Here is a 19,469-nt window from a genome sequence, read left to right as displayed (position 1 = left end):
AGAACATATATCATGAAAATGAATGATACCCCTGGTCACTGGACATTGGAGCTGACGATGAAATCATTAAATATACCAGTTAGCTACATTTACCCTGCTTTTGTTTTTGGGACCCTTACATATGTAATTATTCTGTTTTGTAATATATTAGTGATTACAACAATTGTCTTCACAAAGAGTTTGCATTCACCTATGTTCATCTTGCTGTTAAACCTCCCTATACTGGACGTAATGGGAGCCACTGCTCTTTTCCCTCAGCTGTTACACAGTATAGTGTCAAATGACCGCTCTATTTCCTACCCTGGGTGTTTTCTCCAGGCTCTGTTGATTCACATCTATGGTTCAGGGAACTTCCTATTCTTAACTGCCATGGCCTACGACCGATATATTGCTATATGCTTGCCTCTTAGGTACCACTCTCTGATGACGTCAAATATTTTGATAAGAATCATCGTAGTTGTTTGGTTATTGGACATCTTAATTATAGTAGTGCTGCTGGGTATTACTACACGGTTCAAATTATGTAAGAATTATATATTAGATGTATTCTGCAACAATCCCTCTTTAGTGAAACTAGTTTGCGAAGACAGCAGCGTCAATAGAAACTATGGTGTATTCACTATCATATTAGTCCAGGGTGGATCACTGTTCTTAGTGATATTCACATACATCCAGATATTGTTGACTTGTATGAAGTCTAAGCGGTCAGATGCGAGAGGAAAAGCTCTCCAAACATGTGGAACACATCTGGTGGTTTTTTTATTCTTTCATTTAATTTGTATCATCGCTATAATGTCTCACAGATTTGACAGTTTGTCCCCAAACCTGAGACAGGCCCTGGGTGTATCAGTTATTGTGTTTCCCCCAGTACTCAATCCACTTATATATGGGTTAAACACAAAAGAACTTCAGAAAAACATGATTAAAATCATTAAAAGAACAAGGTTAACTTAAAAAATAACGAACTAAACCAGCTACAATTCCAATGCACCTTTTTTGATTTAATTTAGATATATCAAGTTAAGATTATGCATGAAAGGTCACTTAGACGTTCTTAATGTTTCTGGAAACATTTTCATAATGCAAAGCCTCATTGCGAACAACAAATTTTGTTTAGAAGTGATCAATAACTACAAATTCATGGTATTTTCTAATTTTGACCTTCTAGGATGGGTAAAAGTACAAACAAATATATTTTCTGGTGTGGTTTATTCGCATGATCAATTCTACACACACACACACACACACACACACACACACACACACACACACACACACACACACACACACACACACACACACACACACACACACACACACACTATTTGTCTGAGTCATTGCATTATAGTATTTGTAACTCATGCTAATTTGCCAATAATAATTTTAACATGTGAATATATAGTATGAACAAATATTATTAAATTTACTTAAAGCTCAGTTTAAAGGCAAATATTGTTAAATGTTAGTAATAATTAAACAGGGCAAATTAACACCAAAGACTTAATGTTTGGTTCAACAATAACTACATGGATGTGAGGGTTACTACATTTGATTCTGTTTGTGCATTTAAAAATGTAGCTGACGATACTACAGTAGTAAATAATATACAGTTATGAATAATGAAATATAATCACTGCATTTATAGTGTTCTTTAAAGTCAGAAAAAGCACTTTACATAGTGAGTGGGTTTGGGAGCATCAAAAATAAGAGACATTAAACTTGACCGTAAACTTGGCCTAAATTTACATACTACCTAATTTATACAGCAGATTCTCAAATAATTTGGGACTCTAATTTGGTTTTAGCTATGTGATTGGAGTACAGAAATGTGAAATAATTGTTAAATGATTGTTCTCCATAATACGGTTTGTAAAGGTCAGATTCTGAGAGAAGTTCTTCTACAGCTCAACAATGCCACCCACTGTAATTTGAGATAAAGGCACGCTTGTGGTTCGTTTTTAGGGGAACTACTGAAAACTACTAAATAAAACACAATATAGCAATATTTTATCATGTGTCGGACACTTTCTTTGATACCACAGGTAAAAAATGGGACTCTTGGTGATGTTGTTTGTGTTTAAATTGGGCCAAGACCTAACCTCGACCTCACCAAGCAAACTTTGATACATTGCAATCACAGTTGCAGATTATTATTATTATTATATTGACTATTCATCCGAGATTCGCCTCTCCTGGAACCGTGACCTTATCGTGGTGGAGAGGTTTGCGTGTCCCTGTGGCCCTGTGGGCTGTGTTGTCTGGAGCCTTGTGCTCCTTGTAGGTAGCAGATTGGTCACAGTTGAGGGGCCAGACTAAAGGGCTGATTATGGTCTCACGTCACGCAACACAAGGACCACGCAGACCCTTCTACGCAGTCGTGACCTGTTTTGGTTCTGCGTCGGTTTTAGGGAGTGGACCAATCACATCCCTTGCTGCTGCTTCGCCTCGACGGAAGGTTACAATTGTTGGGAGGCGCACGTCAGGCCCTTGCGGTGGACGTAAGGAGGGTCGGCAAGGACGTAACGGGTCAGTAACCCCCTTGTTTTGTGTGAACGTAGGACCATAATCAGCCCTTAAGAATGGATCTCCAAGTGTCAAGGCCCATGAATAGGTGAAAAAGAGGAGGAGAGACCCTGCCCGGAGGAAACCGGGGGCCCACGTCTGAGGAGGAGGGCTCATCGGCGATAGCTGGTGGCCGGGTTTGCCACGGAGCCTGGCCAGGCAAAGAAGTGACGTGGCACACCCTTCCTCTCCGTCCTGTGGGCCCACCACCTGCATGCAGGAAGACCCGATGGGGTTGGGTGCGCTGCCACATGGGTGGCTGAAGAAAGTAAAAGTCACCCAATCTAATAATACTTAAGTAAAAGTCTTAAAGGTCCCATGGCATGCTACTTTATGGATGCTTTAATAAAGATATTAGTTGGCCTTGGCCCCTAACACATTATTTGAAGACGTTCCCGAAATTCAGCCGTGGTGCAGAATTACAGCCACTACGAGCCAGTCGCACATTGAGATTTCCCCAAATCTCAAATGAGATTTTGGAGGAGGAGAGAGGCGGGTCAAGGAGGAGGGTGGGGGTGTGGCCCTGAGCAGCTTGCGGCCACGGTACCATACGCTCTGTTTACAGTGGATGTATCGCAATGGCGAAGCGAACACAGCCTTTGGCCGTGTTCTGTAAATATTCTAGAACACTCCGGGTGCTTTGGAATGAGTCCTGGAGCTCTATATCTAAATAATATCATATCATACATAGATATCTATATCATGTAATATATATTATCACGGCCAAAAGCTGTGTGCGCCTCCAGACGATATTATGAATCTCAAACGACTGCGCTGGGTTCTCCGACGTCTCTGGTTCTTCCACGTCCACATCAATCTGAAGTAGACTGAACCACGACATGGAGGAGAAGGGGATTGTTGCCCGTGATTGTCTCCCACCGGAGCCTCGCTGCCGAGGCAATGGTCCCTCGGCCGCGGGCAGCAGGAAGAGGGGGTCAAGCGAGAGTCAATCGCGGGCAACAATCCCTTTCTCCTCCATGTCGTGGTTCATGTACTTCAGGGAGTCAAAGCCAAAGTTCCTTTCCCCCAAATCCTTCTCAACCATGGCTGAGATAACCCCCACTACGAGTCTCGTTGTGGAAATACCAGAGACGAGAGTCCGACATGTTATGCGCCATAACCCCAACAGCAGAACGGTTATCCAAATAACAAAAAAGTGTACAACACTTGCGTTACAGTCCTGGAGCTCTATAGGCCATTCTTAATAATATCATATAATACATATCATATAATACATATTATCATGGTCAAAAGTTGTGTGTGCCTCCAGACAATATTATGATACACAAACGACTGCGTCGGGTTCTCCGATGTCTCTGGTTCTTACAATTCCACATCAATCTGAAGTAGACGATGGTGCGCCCGGTGGTGCGCCCAGCGGCTGAGATAACCCCAACTACAGTCTCGTTGTGGAAATACTACAGACGTCAAAGAGCCGACGTGTTATGCGCCATAACACCAACAGCAGAACGGTTATCCAAAGAACAAAGAAGTGTACAACACTTGCGTTACAGTGTGTTTAAACACACACACACGCACACACAAACATGTGGCGCTCGCACGGTTGTAGCTCATTGGCGGGCCAAATTCTCTGGGTATGTCGTCCCCGTATGTCAAACGGCGTGTCTGAGTTTCGGTTTTTCAAAGGCGGAGCAGAATGCCTAATGCTCATTTTACACCCAACTAAATTTCTTGCTACTTGGGGAGCATAGGTAGGCTAGGGGAACTCATATTAATGTTAGAAAACCTCAGAAAGTTAAATTTTCATGCAATGGGATCTTTAAAGTATCTGATATTAATTAGGGTTAGGTTATATCCAAAGTAATTTTCTGATATTATATGGACTTAAGTATTGAAAGTAAAAGTACAAGTAAATATTGTTAATAAAAAAACAAATCAAATTAGAACTTTCCAAATATATAAACTATAACATCAATACTAAGGGTCTTTCTTACCTTCCCTCCCTTTCCATCCTCCCTCTCTCTCTCACAGTAACGACCCCGTTCTTACTTGACGTCATCATTTCATTTTTAATTTGAACTTTGATTACATTCGATTATGTGACGTGCTAGCAATATTAACCATTTAGCTAACGTACACACACAAACATGTGCGGTCTCTGTGTGCAGGGACAAATCCACAGAAAATGTATGATTAGTACATGAGCTAAAATAAAACACCATCATAAATCTGAGGCCATGACTCTCAGCAGGAAACCGGTGGATCGCCTACTTAGGGGTAGGAAATGAATCCTCAGCTCAGCCCAAGTGAAGGAGTGTGAGTGCGACTGAGTGTGAGATTGGCCGGAGAATCTGAGCAGCGGGGCGCTATTGCGTTTGCTTTACCGCACCGTTGCGACGAAAAGAGAGCTGATCCGCAAGAAAAAGCTCTCGATCTACCGGTTGATCTTCGTTCCTAACCTCACCTATGGTCATGAAGGATGGGTGATGACCAAAAGGACGAGATCGTGGGTACAAGCGGCCAAGATGGGTTTTCTCAGGGTGGCTGGCGTCTCCCTTAGGGATAGGGTGAGAAGCTCAGCCATCTGTGAGGAACTCGGATAATCACCTGCTCCTCTGCTTAGAGAAGAGTCAGTCGAGGTGGTTCGGGCATCTGGTAAAGATGCCCACTATGCGCCTCCCGAGGGAGGTGTTCTAGGCGCGACAGTGGGGAGGAGACCTTGGGGAAGACCCAGGAATAGGTGGAGAGATTATATCTCAACACTGGCCTGGGAACGCCTCGGAATCCCCCCGTCAGAGCTGGTTAATGTGGCACAGGAAAGGGAAGTCTGGGGCCCTCTGCTGGAGGTGCCGCCCCCCGCGACCCGACCCCGGAAAAACGGATGTAGATGAGGATGAGGATTCGAGATTGTTAGTTTTATGTATTATTTATGCAGAAGAAAACCTTCCCTAGCACAAGGTCCTGAAGTTCACTATTTTCGATCACAGGCCAAAGTGGCGTGTGTAGAAAAAAAAAAAAAACAGCAACCCAAACTTTTAAGTAGTGTTGTTTAAGAAAAAGATGAAGACATTGGAAAAGCACGAGCATGGTTGTTGACAAAAAGATATTGGCCAACAGAACTCCAATGATATCTTACTACTATAACAACAGGCCTGTCGCACCAGTTACTCGAGTTACTCATGTGCGCATGTGCCAAGCAGCCTGCAGCTCACACACACACACACAGCACGCACAAACGCATACATACACCGCAAGCACACACATAAGCCTACACTCCGCATACACACACCGCACACACACACAAATGCGCACGAACATACATGGAAACGCACACACACACACACACACGTGCACTTGCACACACGGCACGTCAAGACAAAGACAGCGACATATACACGCACGCTCACGCGATCACCGTCTGTCAAGACAAAGGCAGCGACACACTCGCCGAGCAAAGACGTTATGTTTTTAAACATAACGGCTCCGCCATCGACACCCGCGCAGGTAAAAACACACACGCACGCGCACACACCGCAGCGACACTCGCCCAGGTAAGATGTTATGTTTTTAAATATAACGGCTCCGCCATCGACACACCCCCAGGTAAGTACACACACGCACACACGGCAGCGACACACTAGCCCAGGTAAGACGTTGTGTTTTTAAAAATAACGGCTCCGCCGTCGACAAACTCTCCCAGGTAACACGTTCTGTCTATAGACTGTAGAAATTGCCATAAAATAAGGGAAGAGACAATTTCTCACCGCGTCAAGCAACGGCGGGTCATTCAATTTGTCATATAAAAACCGTTAAATTCAAACATCGCACCGACCGGCATATCAACACATAAGTCGCGTGATCTTAACGAGACAGTGTCCCTATAACACAGAACGAAAACATGTCAATAACAAAGTAAGTTTGTTCCACAAACTTAATACTACCCTCCTCCTTGAGCCTCCCCAAATGTCTTGCGATATTGATATCCCCCCTCCCCCCTGCGGACTGTTTTAGTTGTTTTATTTTTCTTATGTTTTGTGTGTATGCTACGTGTGACTTTAGGCTACTGCTTCCTATCTTGGCCAGGACACTGGAAGAGATGTTTAATCTCAATGATTTATTATTTTCAACTAACCAATAGTAGTTGCCTTACATTTTAAAGTGTCAATGCACTTTTCCGCAGTAAAAGCTATTTAATAATTGATTTGCATGCATAGTATACTACACTTTCCGTTGAACAATTACCCCTGTTACCAATAATTGACTAATTTTATTTCAAATGCTCATACACTAGCTGCTTTCAGACACACGTGTAAGTCCTGATATTCTCCTGATGGGCCGTATGTGTGAACAACATATCCTGAAACTCTCCTGAATAATACTACCCCTGAGGTAGTATTTTTTCCATGGGAAATGTAAATTACATTATATGTGAATGAGGAGTGGGCGTGATGATGAGGCTTGTGCATGTCATTGAGTGGTCCCCTAAATGATAATCAGCCTGTTGCCTTTTGTTTGCTGAAGGGTTAAAATATATTTAAATGCTGGCACTGCTTTTAAGAGTCATTTGTGGTTAATGAATGTTATACCCCTGCTGGGGTAACCACATTATTGCTATGGGTTTAATTACAACTAGAGGCGCGAAAACTCTAGTTAAAACAATAGCCGGGTTCTCTAAAAAGTAGGAGGTTCATTAAACACAACTCTGTGGGATGTACGGCTCAATCAGTTGGGATAATGTTTGGAATATTTGACTTAGAATAATTATTATTTTTGACAGAGCTGGAAAGGTAGTGGTTATTCTTCAGATATTTTTGATCCTTACTAAAGACATCTGAACCAAGGATCAAGAGGGACAATCAGCAGTAAAGATCCCTGTGTATCTTGCAGCCTACCCTCATTCTTCAGAGCGGAGTCTGTGCCAGACAGCGGCACTCCACTCCGAGTCAGTGTCCAAATAAGGTGGCCACTGAGGGGAAAACTGAAAGAGATAATAATGATTGAAACTTGGTTAATTAGCTAGCATGATACATCAAGTAGATACATGTCATTAAGGAGCAGGCAGGGGTTTGACATCTTGTAGAAGGATGTCTACAGGTAGGCTGCGGACATTGGGGATGGAACCCAGAACCTCTCTGATGGGAATTTAACCCTCACCGCAGCCCCCCCCCCCCCCCCCACCCTGTAGTTTTGGTTTTCTTTCTGTCCTGGATCTTCCTGGTTCTTGCATGATTATAAAACCACAGTCCCGGAGAACTGCATGGGCAGAACATAAATGTACTGAACATGCATAGGCAGTATCAATTACAGCTGATGACAGAAGTAGTATTCAAGGTAACAGGTGAAATACCAAAAGGTTAGCAATGAATATCGAGCTGTTTGAGGTGTTAACTGAAATGCATAATTTTATTAAAGGGAAAAAATCTTTGCAGGAAAATGTAATACTTTAACCATTAAAATCATAGAATAATGAAAATAAATGATACCCCGGGTCACTGGAATATGGAGTTGACGATGGAATCATTAGATATTCCGCCTGACTACATTTACCCTGCTTTTGTTTTTGGGACCCTTACATATGTAATGATTCTGTTTTGTAATATATTAGTGGTAACAACAATTGTCTTCACAAAGAGTTTGCATTCGCCTATGTTCATCTTGCTGTTAAACCTGCCTGTACTGGACATAATGGGAGCCACTGCTCTTTTCCCTCAGCTGTTACACAGTATAGTGTCAAATGACCGCTCTATTTCCTACCCAGGGTGTTTTCTCCAGGCTCTGTTGATTCACATCTATGGTTCAGGGAACTTCTTATTCTTAACTGCGATGGCCTATGACCGTTATATTGCTATATGCTTGCCTCTTCGGTACCACTCTCTAATGACGTCCAATATTTTGATAAGAATCATCGTAGTTGTTTGGTTATTTGACATCTTTATTATGGCAGTGCTATTTGGTATATCTACACGGTTCAAATTTTGTATGAATAATATAGTAGATGTATTCTGCAACAATCCCTCTTTAGTGAAACTAATCTGTGAAGACAGTAGCGTAAATAATTACTATGGGTTATTCACTATCATATTAATTCAAGGTGGATCACTGATTTTGGTTATATACACATACATCCAGATCTTGTTGACTTGTGTGACGACGAAGCAGTCAGATGCTAGGGGGAAAGCTCTCCAAACATGTGGAACACATCTGATTGTTTTCGTATTTTTGCAGATCAATTGTTGCATTGTTTTAATGTCTCATAGATTTGAGAGTGTGTCCCCATACTTGAGAAGAGCTCTGGGTGTATCAGGTATTGTATATCCCCCAGTGCTTAATCCACTTATTTATGGATTCAAAACCCAGGAACTCAGGCGAAATATAATCCGAATTTTAAGAAGATCATGTTTTGCCCATGTTAAGCACTAACTTTATATTTTTGGGGATCACACTGTATTACTGTGTATCTACTTATTTACACACACTTGTACAGGTGTTACTATATTTGTCGTGGTTTAATATAATCCACTGATAGGATTGTTTCCATGGTAGTTTGAAACCACATAACAGTGAAACTCCTATTCTGACTATATTATAAGATTAACATTATTAATGTTTTTATGGTCAGATACTTTCAATGTATATGGCCCGTGTATATTGTATGCTGAAATGAATGATATGAGAAAAATCATATGATTAACATCTGCAAAAAAATGTGCAAGAATGTTCTCCAATGCATACATTATTTTATATCATACTTCAAACAATAATTTAAGAATGGTTGTACATATTATGTTAGTTGAATATTGGAGACATATGACAATTTCTTTAAGTAAGTGTAAAAGTAGTGTTAAAGTACAATTTATACATTTAAATGGGATGTTGAATTATAAAATCACACATGCTCAACATATGGGAGAAGAAGCTAGGCAATTTCTGTGTAGTGATTTTTTTGCCTCAAATTAAAGCATCGTAAGTTATAGACTCTCGACTTACTGCCACTGCCTCAGAGTGTCAGATAGTGCCTCCTATGGAACAAAGCACCCATACTGCTGGAAGTTATTGATGACCCTGGATTGTGATTTTGTTTCATGTAATTTCTCAGACAATACTGCAGGGAGCGGCCTTAATGTAGACCAGCCCATTGTAGCAAACTGCAACATTTCAGAATAGTCCTGTTTATGTATTGAAAAATGTTTAAAAGATAGTTCCCTGAGTGACAAACAATGTCCTTTATATCAGGAAATAAATCTTATAGTGTGAAATATTTCCGATGGCCAGTCTTTAAACAAACAATCTATGTTTTCATCCATGCATTTACTATTGAGTAATTTAGCAGATGCTTTTATCCAAATCCACTTACAGTGAATTCAGATACATGTCATAGGGCCAGGCAGGGGTTCACCATCTTGTAGAAGGATGCCTACAGGTAGGCTGCGGACATTAGGGATGGAACCCAGAACCTCTCTGATGGGAATTGAACCAAACTGACCATCTGTCAATTCAGTTTCATAACACTTTCATCTGACTTCAGTTCAACCACCCTGTCTGTTGACTTTATTCCTTTAACTGTACAGAATACCACTATTTATAGTTTTTTGCACATCTTTTATTTTTAAACTGTTACAGATTTGTTATTATGGGGCCAATTGTTTAAGAGATTTTATTTCTTATTTTTTTATTCTATATTTCACTTTATTTTAATACTTTGAATGTTGCAGAATTTCTGTAGGCGCTGCTTTTTATTTCACTGCATTTATTGTATACAGTATGCATGTGACCAATAAAACTCTTAAATCTTGCAAAATCATTTTCGTTTTGTCGCTATACTATACTGGCCCGGCTCGGCACGGTTCGACTCTGCCAAGGATACAAATTTTTATTGCCTCTTTAGTTTTATATTATGGCCTACCCTACAATCTGATTGATAAGTTTAAGAGACATTTAATTTAATTTAATAATTGGGTTGTTTCAGACGGTCAGCGTATCACATAATGACATGATGCATTTGACGTTCAATATTATTCCCCTTTTTTGCTTCCTAATCTCAATAGCTCACTGAGATCTGATTTATTTCAGAATCTCAAATTAGCTAAGAGAGCTAACGGTTAATATATTGTGGTGATCAGCCAGGGAAGAACCAGAAGTGAGCCCAGAGATATCAGGGTACTACAACTCCCGTGCCTCATACACCGCATGGCTACGGGTGTTGCATTTATTTTCACACAGGCACAGTACAAGGGAATAACATACCATATAGCCCGTGGATATAAGTGCCTCGATGCAGGTGTTGCTCTAGCCGACCCCACTTGTCACCGAGGTGCCACGCCCCCCAGGGGGGCTATTAGTCCAAACAGTCTGATAGCCACGGCTTTGATCGCCACAATAAACTAGCTGGCAGATATGAGTCCAGGTCACGTCAAGTGACTTGGACTGGCAGATTGTGGCAGATAAGCAGATTTCAAATAAAACCATTTTTTGGATTAATGAAATGATTAAATGGACAATTAATAAGAGATTGTTTGACTTATTGTTGTGTGGAACACGGTTATTGATTGCAATTAAGTAAGAGACTGGCCAAATTAATCCAGACGTTGTCAGTAATGCGGAACGAAAACATCCTCAGAGCAAGGGCCTGAAGTAGGGTCAGTACATTTTTTTACTATTCAACAAGCAGAGTGAAGTAGACAAAGTCACTCGGGAGTTGCGGGAAAGCTCTGAATGAAATAAGAGACCATCTGGCAAGGAATGAAAGGAGAGGAATGTTACAGGGGGAGCACAGGTGAAGGTGGTTGGGTTAATTAGGGGAGATCAGGGTGTTAGGCAGGTGAATGGGAAAACCAGGGGCGGACCATGACATGCAGTTTGAGTTAGCCCCTGTGATGGTACACGCGTGCTCGAAAAACTCCAGCCAATGATTTCCAGACCCACCGAGTAGCATTGGACAGTAAGTACGTCAATCAAACGGTCGTACTGCACTCCCCCTCCCCCCGCGCGACCCCTTCGTGCACATACTCAAAGCTCGCTTCTGTTTGTTGTTATCCTGAGGTAGCTACTGGAGCTAGCTAACTAGCTAATGGCTCGCTCTCGCGCATCTGTGTTCGCTCGTGCATGATTGCGCGTCCATGTACTTGGAATGGGTGGAGTCAGAGTCAGCGTTGAAGGAGAGGGGGAAGGACCATTTGAGTTCTGTATTTTCAAAATATGCTGGCGTTTCGCAAATCCCATACCCAACCTTTAATCTGTACCCTATATGTTTTAAAACCTTCCCTCTTCCATCCCCTCTCCGTCTTCCTCTCCCGCTGTCAACCAAAGAGCGCTATCATCTGTACTGTCAATCATCTCGGCACCATTCATTGTGATCCGCCCCCATTCAGTTTTAGTCTTCGGGTGTAGTTTTCTTCGGGTGATTTGATGTAACTAACTACTAACTCAAAATTTGATTTAATTTGGAGTTAGTATATTCAATTGCAGCAAAATCACCTATAATATAGGCTAGTGTTGGAGCACAATGTTGTTTTAGGGGTGAATTACCGACACAAGCCCTTTTATTTGTAAATGTTTTATTTTGCTTAATCTTTTAGTTTGAAATCTTAAATTTCAGTCCAGTGAAGTACTTGAAACACTTTATTTTTTTATATAATTGTGCTTCAAAGAAAGACAAGCATTTCTCTGCACCTTATTTTAAAATCATTGACATTATCTGAAAGTTATGGAGAGCGATAAAAAGGTGACCTTATGGCTTTAAAGGCAACGCAATAAAAAAATAACAAACTACGACCTTACTGCCACTGCCTCAGAGTGTCAGACATGAAACATGAAACAAAGCACCCATACTGCTGGAAGTTATTGATGACCCTGGATTGTGATTTTGTTTCATGCAATTTCTCAGACAATCCTGCAGGAAGTAGCCTTAATGTAGACCAGCCCATTATAGCCAACTGCCCCAAAGTTAGCTTGGTTCAAATCACACCAGCGGCAGCGGCGCCTATACCACCTCAGGCAGCTGAAGAAATTCAGAGTCTGCCTTGGGATCCTCAAATCCTTCTACTCTTGAGCTTTGGAGAGCATCCAGACAAGCTTGTCAGGAGGCTCTCCAAAGTTGGCTATAATGGGCTGGTCTACATTCATTTTACCACTTGAGCAACATAGCAAAAATCTGATCATTCTTGTCATTGCGTGATGCCGAGACACTTATCCACTAATTTGTCTCTTCAAGACTTGATATTTGCAATGCCCTTTTTTCTGGTCTTCCAAAATGCGTAACCTGAGGCCTTCAGCTCGTGCAGAATGCTGCAGCAAGGATTGTGACAAAAAGTAAAAACATTGACCATATAACACCGGTATGGATTTCCTTACATTGGCTTCCAATAGTGGCCGTAACATATAAGGCACTAAATGGACTGCCACCATTGTACTTGTCTGAGCTTCTCCACTTAAATCCACCTGCACTCCCAGAGGCGGAGTGGCCATCGGGACGATTGGGAGGTTTCCCGGTGGGCCGGTCGACTTAAGTGGGCCACGGCAGAAATTCGGGCCTCTGGCACCCCCTAGCGGCCGCCGTGCAGTAGGTCACGCGAACGAGCAATCGCGAAATGCACGAGATGTCCCTCAGGATCCCCCGGCCAGCGCCTCGCAACCTACCCGTCCACGTCCCCCCATCCCCCCGTCAGGATTCTCCGTCCAACCCCCCCCCCCCCCGCCCACCTCCTCGTCAGGATTATTCCTCTGTCCTATTTCAACAAGCTATGATTTCATCCATGTATTATATACATACAGGGAATTCAGATACATGTCATAGGGGCAGGCAGGGGTTCACCATCTTGTAGAAGGATGTCTACTGGTAGGCTGCGGACATTAGGGATGGAACCCAGAACTTATCTGATGGGAATTGAACCAATCTGACCATCTGTCGATTCAGTTTCATAACAGTTTCATCTGACTTCAGTTCAACCACCCTGTCTGTTGACTTTGCATGTCCCTCTTGGGTCTCCCTGGATTTTACATGATTATAAAATAACTGTCCTGGAGCACTGCATGGGCAGAACACAAATGTACTGAACATGCACGGTATCAATTACAGTTGATGACAGAAGTACTATCCAGTGTAACAGGTAAGATACCAACGGGTTATAAATGAATATCGAACTCCTTGAAGTATTGACTGAGATGCTTTATTTTTTATTAAAGGAAACATTTTTCAGGAAAAAGCAATAATTTGACAACTAAACAATACAATCATGAAAATAAATGATACCCCTGGTCACTGGACAATGGAGCTGACGATGGAATCATTAAATATACCGCCTGGCTTCATTTACCCTGCTTTTGTTTTTGGGACCCTTACATATGTAATGATTCTGTTTTGTAATATACTAGTGTTTACAACAATTATCCTCACAAAGAGTTTGCATTCGCCTATGTTCATCTTGCTGTTAAACCTGCCTGTACTGGACGTAATGGGAGCCACTGCTCTTCTCCCTCAGCTGTTACACAGTATAGTGTCAAATGACCGCTCTATTTCCTACCCAGGGTGTTTTCTCCAGGCTCTGTTGCTTCACATCTATGCTTCAGGGAACTTCTTATTCTTAACTGCGATGGCCTATGACAGATATATTGCTATATGCTTGCCTCTTCGGTACCACTCTCTAATGTCTTCCAATATTTTGATAAGAATCATCGTAGTTGTTTGGTTATTTGACATCTTTATTCTGGCAGTGCTGTTTGGTATATCTACACGGTTCAAATTTTGTATGAATAATATTGTGGATGTATTCTGCAACAATCCCTCTTTAGTGAAACTAGTCTGTGGAGACAGTAGCGTAAATAACTACTATGGGTTATTCACTATCATATTAATTCAAGGTGGATCACTGATCATAGTTACATACACATACATCCAAATCTTGGTGACCTGTTTGAAGACTAAGCAATCAGATGCGAGGGGGAAAGCGCTCCAAACATGTGGAACACATCTGATTGTTTTCTTATTATTAGAGATCAACGCTCTCATCGCTATGTTGTCTCACAGATTTGAGAGTGTGTCCCCGCACCTTAGGAGGGCCATCGGTTTATCAATAATTTTATTTCCCCCAGTACTCAATCCACTTATATATGGGTTAAACACAAAAGAACTTCAGAAAAACATGATTAAAATCATTAAAAGAGCTAGGTTAACTTTTTTTATTTAATTTTAATATATCAAGTGAAGATTATGCATGGAAGGTGACTTAGCCTTTCTTCATAATTCTGGAAATATTTTAATTTAGTTTAGAAGTGATCAATAAATGATTGATTCGTATTCATGGTCTTTTATAATTTGACTTCCAGGATGCAAGCGTAAAAGTACATATAAATATCTTTTCTGGTATAGTTTATTTGCATAGGTGCAACAGGAGAACATACACAAACAACTTGTCTGATGCATTTCGTTATAGTATTTATAGCTCATGCAAATTTGCAAAAAACTTTCCAAATGTATTATTCATTAATTGTAATACAAATGTTAACTTGAACATATAGTATGACATTTTTGATTGATTTTGATTTGTTCATGTTTTTAGAATTAGGATTAAACAGATAATTAACATGTTTTAAAGGCAATTTAAAGGCAAATATAAGCTGTTTAATGTTTGTTATAATTGTACTCATATAAATATGTATTTCATATTAAACGTTTTAACCTAAATAGAAGGATTTGGGAGTCTGTGTATGTCAGTTGTTTCGTTGTCATTGAGAACAGTATTGAATAAGTGAGTCTTAATCCCGCTCTCCTGGGTGGCAGGGAGGCCGGTTTCTATTCAGCCATCAAGCAAATGAACCCAAAGACTTAAATATGTTTTTCTTCAAGTTAGGTTAAACAAGAACTACATAGATGTAAGGTTGCTGGATTTGATTCTGCCTGTGGATTTAAAAATGCAAATTCAAAGCATGTAATTCGTTATTATGGGAATTACTGGGGAGAAGGAAAAATAAAGTTACTAATCAAATAATAATTGAACTTGACGAGATGAGAGAAGACATCATTAGAGTCTTGTTTGATAAAAAAATACACTTTTTCAGTCGACCTCGTGATTTCATCACAGTAATAGCTGTAGGTAAAACAGAGTAACAACTCGAGGGAAATATCAAAGGCTACGCCAACTATCCAATGTGATGTATTCTTGGTGTGTTGTTGAGTACCATAAATTAAGTGTTGTCTGTTGAAGCTATGGATATGTGACTAAGATTAGTCATGTCCACCTAATCAGAAATTTTGGAACCAGGAGAAACCGGTGATTGATCTTGTGACTCTCTTCGCAACTTAGCTAAGAGAGCTAACGGTTAATATATTGTGGAGATCAGCCAGGGAAGAACCAGAAGTGAGCCCAGCGTTATCAGGGTATTACAACTCCCTTGCCTCATACACCACATGGCTACGGTGCTGCATTTATTTTCACACAGCCACAGTACAAGGGAATAACATAACATATAGCCCATGGACATAAGTGCCTCGATGCAGGTGTTGCTCTAGCCGACCCCACTTGTCACGAGGTGCCACCCCTCCAGGGGGGCTATTAGTCCAAACAGTCTGATAGCCACGGCTTTGATCGCCACAATAAACTAGCTGGCAAATCTGAGTCCAAGTCACGTCGAGTGACTTGGACTGGCAGATTGTGGCAGATAAGCAGATATCAAATAAAAACGTTTTTTGGATTAATGAAATGATTAAATGGGCAATTAATAAGAGATTGTTTGGTCAGTAAATTTTTTTACTATTCAACAAGCAGAGTGAAGTAGACGAAGTCACTCAGGAGTTGCGGGAAAGCTCTGAATGATACAAGAGACAATCTGGCAACGAGTGAAAGGAGAGGAATGTTTAAGGGGGAGCACAGGTGAAGGTGGTTGGGTTAATTAGGGGTGATCAGGGTGTTAGGCAGGTGAATGGGAAAACCAGGGGCGGACCATGACATGCAGTTGGAGTTAGCCCCTGTGATGGTACACGCGTGCTCGAAAAACTCCAGCCAATGATTTCCAGACCCACCGAGTAGCATTGGACAGTAAGTACGTCAATCAAACGGTCGTACTGCACTCCCCCTCCCCCGCGCGACCCCTTCGTGCACGTACTCAAAGCTCGTGACCCAGAGCAAGCTTCTGTTTGTTGTTATCCTGTGGTAGCTACTGGAGCTAGCTAACTAGCTAATGGCTCGCTCTCGCGCATCTGTGTTCGCTTGTGCATGATTGCGCGTCCATGTACTTGGAATGGGTGGAGTCAGAGTCAGCGTTGAAGGAGAGGGGGAAGGACCATTTGAGTTGTGTTTTCAAAATCTGCTGGCGTTTCGCAAATCCCATACCCAACCTTTAATCTGTACCCTATATGTTTTAAAACCTTCCCTCTTCCATCTCCTCTCCCTCTTCCTCTCCCTCCCGCTGTCAACCAAAGAGCGCTATCATCTGTGCTGTCAATCATCTCGGCCCCATTCATTGTGACCCGCCCCCATTCAGTTTTAGTCTTCGGGTGTAGTTTTCTTCGGGTGATTTGATGTAACTAACTACTAACTCAAAATTTGATTTAATTTGGAGTTAGTATATTCAATTGCAGCAAAATCACCTATAATATAGGCTAGTGTTGGAGCACAATGTTGTTTTAGGGGTGAATTACCGACACAAGCCCTTTTATTTGTAAATGTTTTATTTTGCTTGATCTTTTAGTTTGAAATGTTAAATTTCAGTCCAGTGAAGTACTTGAAACACTTTATTTTTTTATATAATTGTGCTTCAAAGAAAGACAAGCATTTCTCTGCACCTTATTCTAAAATCATTGACATTATCTGAAAGTTGATATTTGCAATGCCCTTTTTTCTGGTCTTCCAAAATGCGTAACCTGGGGCCTTCAGCTCGTGCAGAATGCTGCAGCAAGGATTGTGACAAAAAGTAAAAACATTGACCATATAACACCGGTATGGATTTCCTTACATTGGCTTCCAATAGTGGCCGTAACATATAAGGCACTAAATGGACTGCCACCATTGTACTTGTCTGAGCTTCTCCACTTAAATCCACCTGCACTCCCAGAGGCGGAGTGGCCATCGGGACGATTGGGAGGTTTCCCGGTGGGCCGGTCGACTTAAGTGGGCCGCGGCAGAAATTCGGGCCTCTGGCACCCCCTAGCGGCCGCCGTGCAGTAGGTCACGCGAACGAGCAATCGCGAAATGCACGAGATGTCCCTCAGGATCCCCCGGCCAGCGCCTCGCAACCTACCCGTCCACGTCCCCCCATCCCCCCGTCAGGATTCTCCGTCCAACCCCCCCCCCCCCCCGCCCACCTCCTCGTCAGGATTATTCCTCTGTCCTATTTCAACAAGCTATGATTTCATCCATGGATTATATACATACAGGGAATTCAGATACATGTCATAGGGGCAGGCAGGGGTTCACCATCTTGTAGAAGGATGTCTACTGGGAGGCTGCGGACATTAGGGATGGAACCCAGAACTTATCTGATGGGAATTGAACCAATCTGACCATCTGTCGATTCAGTTTCATAACAGTTTCATCTGACTTCAGTTCAACCACCCTGTCTGTTGACTTTGCATGTCCCTCTTGGGTCTCCCTGGATTTTACATGATTATAAAATAACTAACTGTCCTGGAGCACTGCATGGGCAGAACACAAATGTACTGAACATGCACGGTATCAATTACAGTTGATGACAGAAGTACTATCCAGTGTAACAGGTAAGATACCAACGGGTTATAAATGAATATCGAACTCCTTGAAGTATTGACTGAGATGCTTTATTTTTTATTAAAGGAAACATTTTTCAGGAAAAAGCAATAATTTGACAACTAAAACAATACAATCATGAAAATAAATGATACCCCTGGTCACTGGACAATGGAGCTGACGATGGAATCATTAAATATACCGCCTGGCTTCATTTACCCTGCTTTTGTTTTTGGGACCCTTACATATGTAATGATTCTGTTTTGTAATATACTAGTGTTTACAACAATTATCCTCACAAAGAGTTTGCATTCGCCGATGTTCATCTTGCTGTTAAACCTGCCTGTACTGGACGTAATGGGAGCCACTGCTCTTTTCCCTCAGCTGTTACACAGTATAGTGTCAAATGACCGCTCTATTTCCTACCCAGGGTGTTTTCTCCAGGCTCTGTTGATTCACATCTATGCTTCAGGGAACTTCTTATTCTTAACTGCGATGGCCTACGACAGATATATTGCTATATGCTTGCCTCTTAGGTACCACTCTCTCATGACGTCCAATATTTTGATAAGTATCATCGTGGGCGTTTGGTTATTTGACATCTTTATGCTGGCAGTGCTGTTTGGTATATCTACACGTTTCAAATTTTGCACGAATAATATTGTGGATGTTCTATGCAACAATCCCTCTTTAGTGAAACTAGCCTGTGGAGACAGTAGTGTAAATAACTATTATGGGTTATTCACCATCATATTAGTCCAAGGTGGATCACTGTTATTGGTGATATTCACATACATCCAGATCTTTGTGACCTGTGTGAAGAATAAGCAATCAGGTGCGAGAGGGAAAGCTCTCCAAACATGTGGAACACATCTGATTGTTTTCTTATTATTAGAGATCAACTCTCTCATCGTGTTGCTGTCTCACAGATTTGAGAGCGTGTCCCCGCACCTTAGGAGGGCCATCGGTTTATCAATAATTGTATTTCCCCCAGTACTCAATCCACTTATATATGGGTTAAACACAAAAGAAATTCAGAAAAACATGATTAAAATCATTAAAAGAGTTAACTTAAAAACAACGAACTAAACGTGTTACAATTCCAATTTGACTTCTAGGATGCAAACGTAAAAGTACATACAAACATCTTTTCTGGTATGGTATTCATTCGCATAGGTACAACAGGAGACACATACACATACAATTTGTCTGATGCATTTCATTATAGTATTTATAGCTCATGCAAATTTG

The 19,469-nt window shown here is 41.5% G+C and overlaps 4 protein-coding genes across 4 annotated transcripts; all 4 read left to right on the top strand.

The window, feature by feature from the left end:
- On the top strand, positions 1-954 carry LOC130406608 (olfactory receptor 1509-like). Its single transcript, XM_056612273.1, has one exon. It carries the CDS (start codon positions 13-15, stop codon positions 952-954), a length of 942 nt encoding a protein of 313 aa, XP_056468248.1. The 5' UTR covers positions 1-12.
- A 7,035-nt stretch (positions 955-7,989) lies between these two features.
- Positions 7,990-8,943, top strand: LOC130405349 (olfactory receptor 56A4-like). The gene has a single exon (XM_056610410.1). The coding sequence runs from the start codon at positions 7,990-7,992 to the stop codon at positions 8,941-8,943; it is 954 nt and encodes a 317-aa protein (XP_056466385.1).
- A 4,811-nt stretch (positions 8,944-13,754) lies between these two features.
- On the top strand, positions 13,755-14,705 carry LOC130405348 (olfactory receptor 56A4-like). The gene has a single exon (XM_056610409.1). The coding sequence runs from the start codon at positions 13,755-13,757 to the stop codon at positions 14,703-14,705; it is 951 nt and encodes a 316-aa protein (XP_056466384.1).
- Positions 14,706-18,356: 3,651 nt separating this feature from the next.
- On the top strand, positions 18,357-19,307 carry LOC130405347 (olfactory receptor 56A4-like). Its single transcript, XM_056610408.1, has one exon. The coding sequence runs from the start codon at positions 18,357-18,359 to the stop codon at positions 19,305-19,307; it is 951 nt and encodes a 316-aa protein (XP_056466383.1).
- Positions 19,308-19,469: the final 162 nt, after the last annotated feature.

Source organism: Gadus chalcogrammus, chromosome 16 (assembly GCF_026213295.1).
Source record: "Gadus chalcogrammus isolate NIFS_2021 chromosome 16, NIFS_Gcha_1.0, whole genome shotgun sequence".
In the NCBI taxonomy this organism is placed as follows: Eukaryota; Metazoa; Chordata; class Actinopteri; order Gadiformes; family Gadidae; genus Gadus; species Gadus chalcogrammus.
Note: the sequence above shows the minus strand (reverse complement) of the source record. Positions and strands in the feature narration are given on the sequence as shown.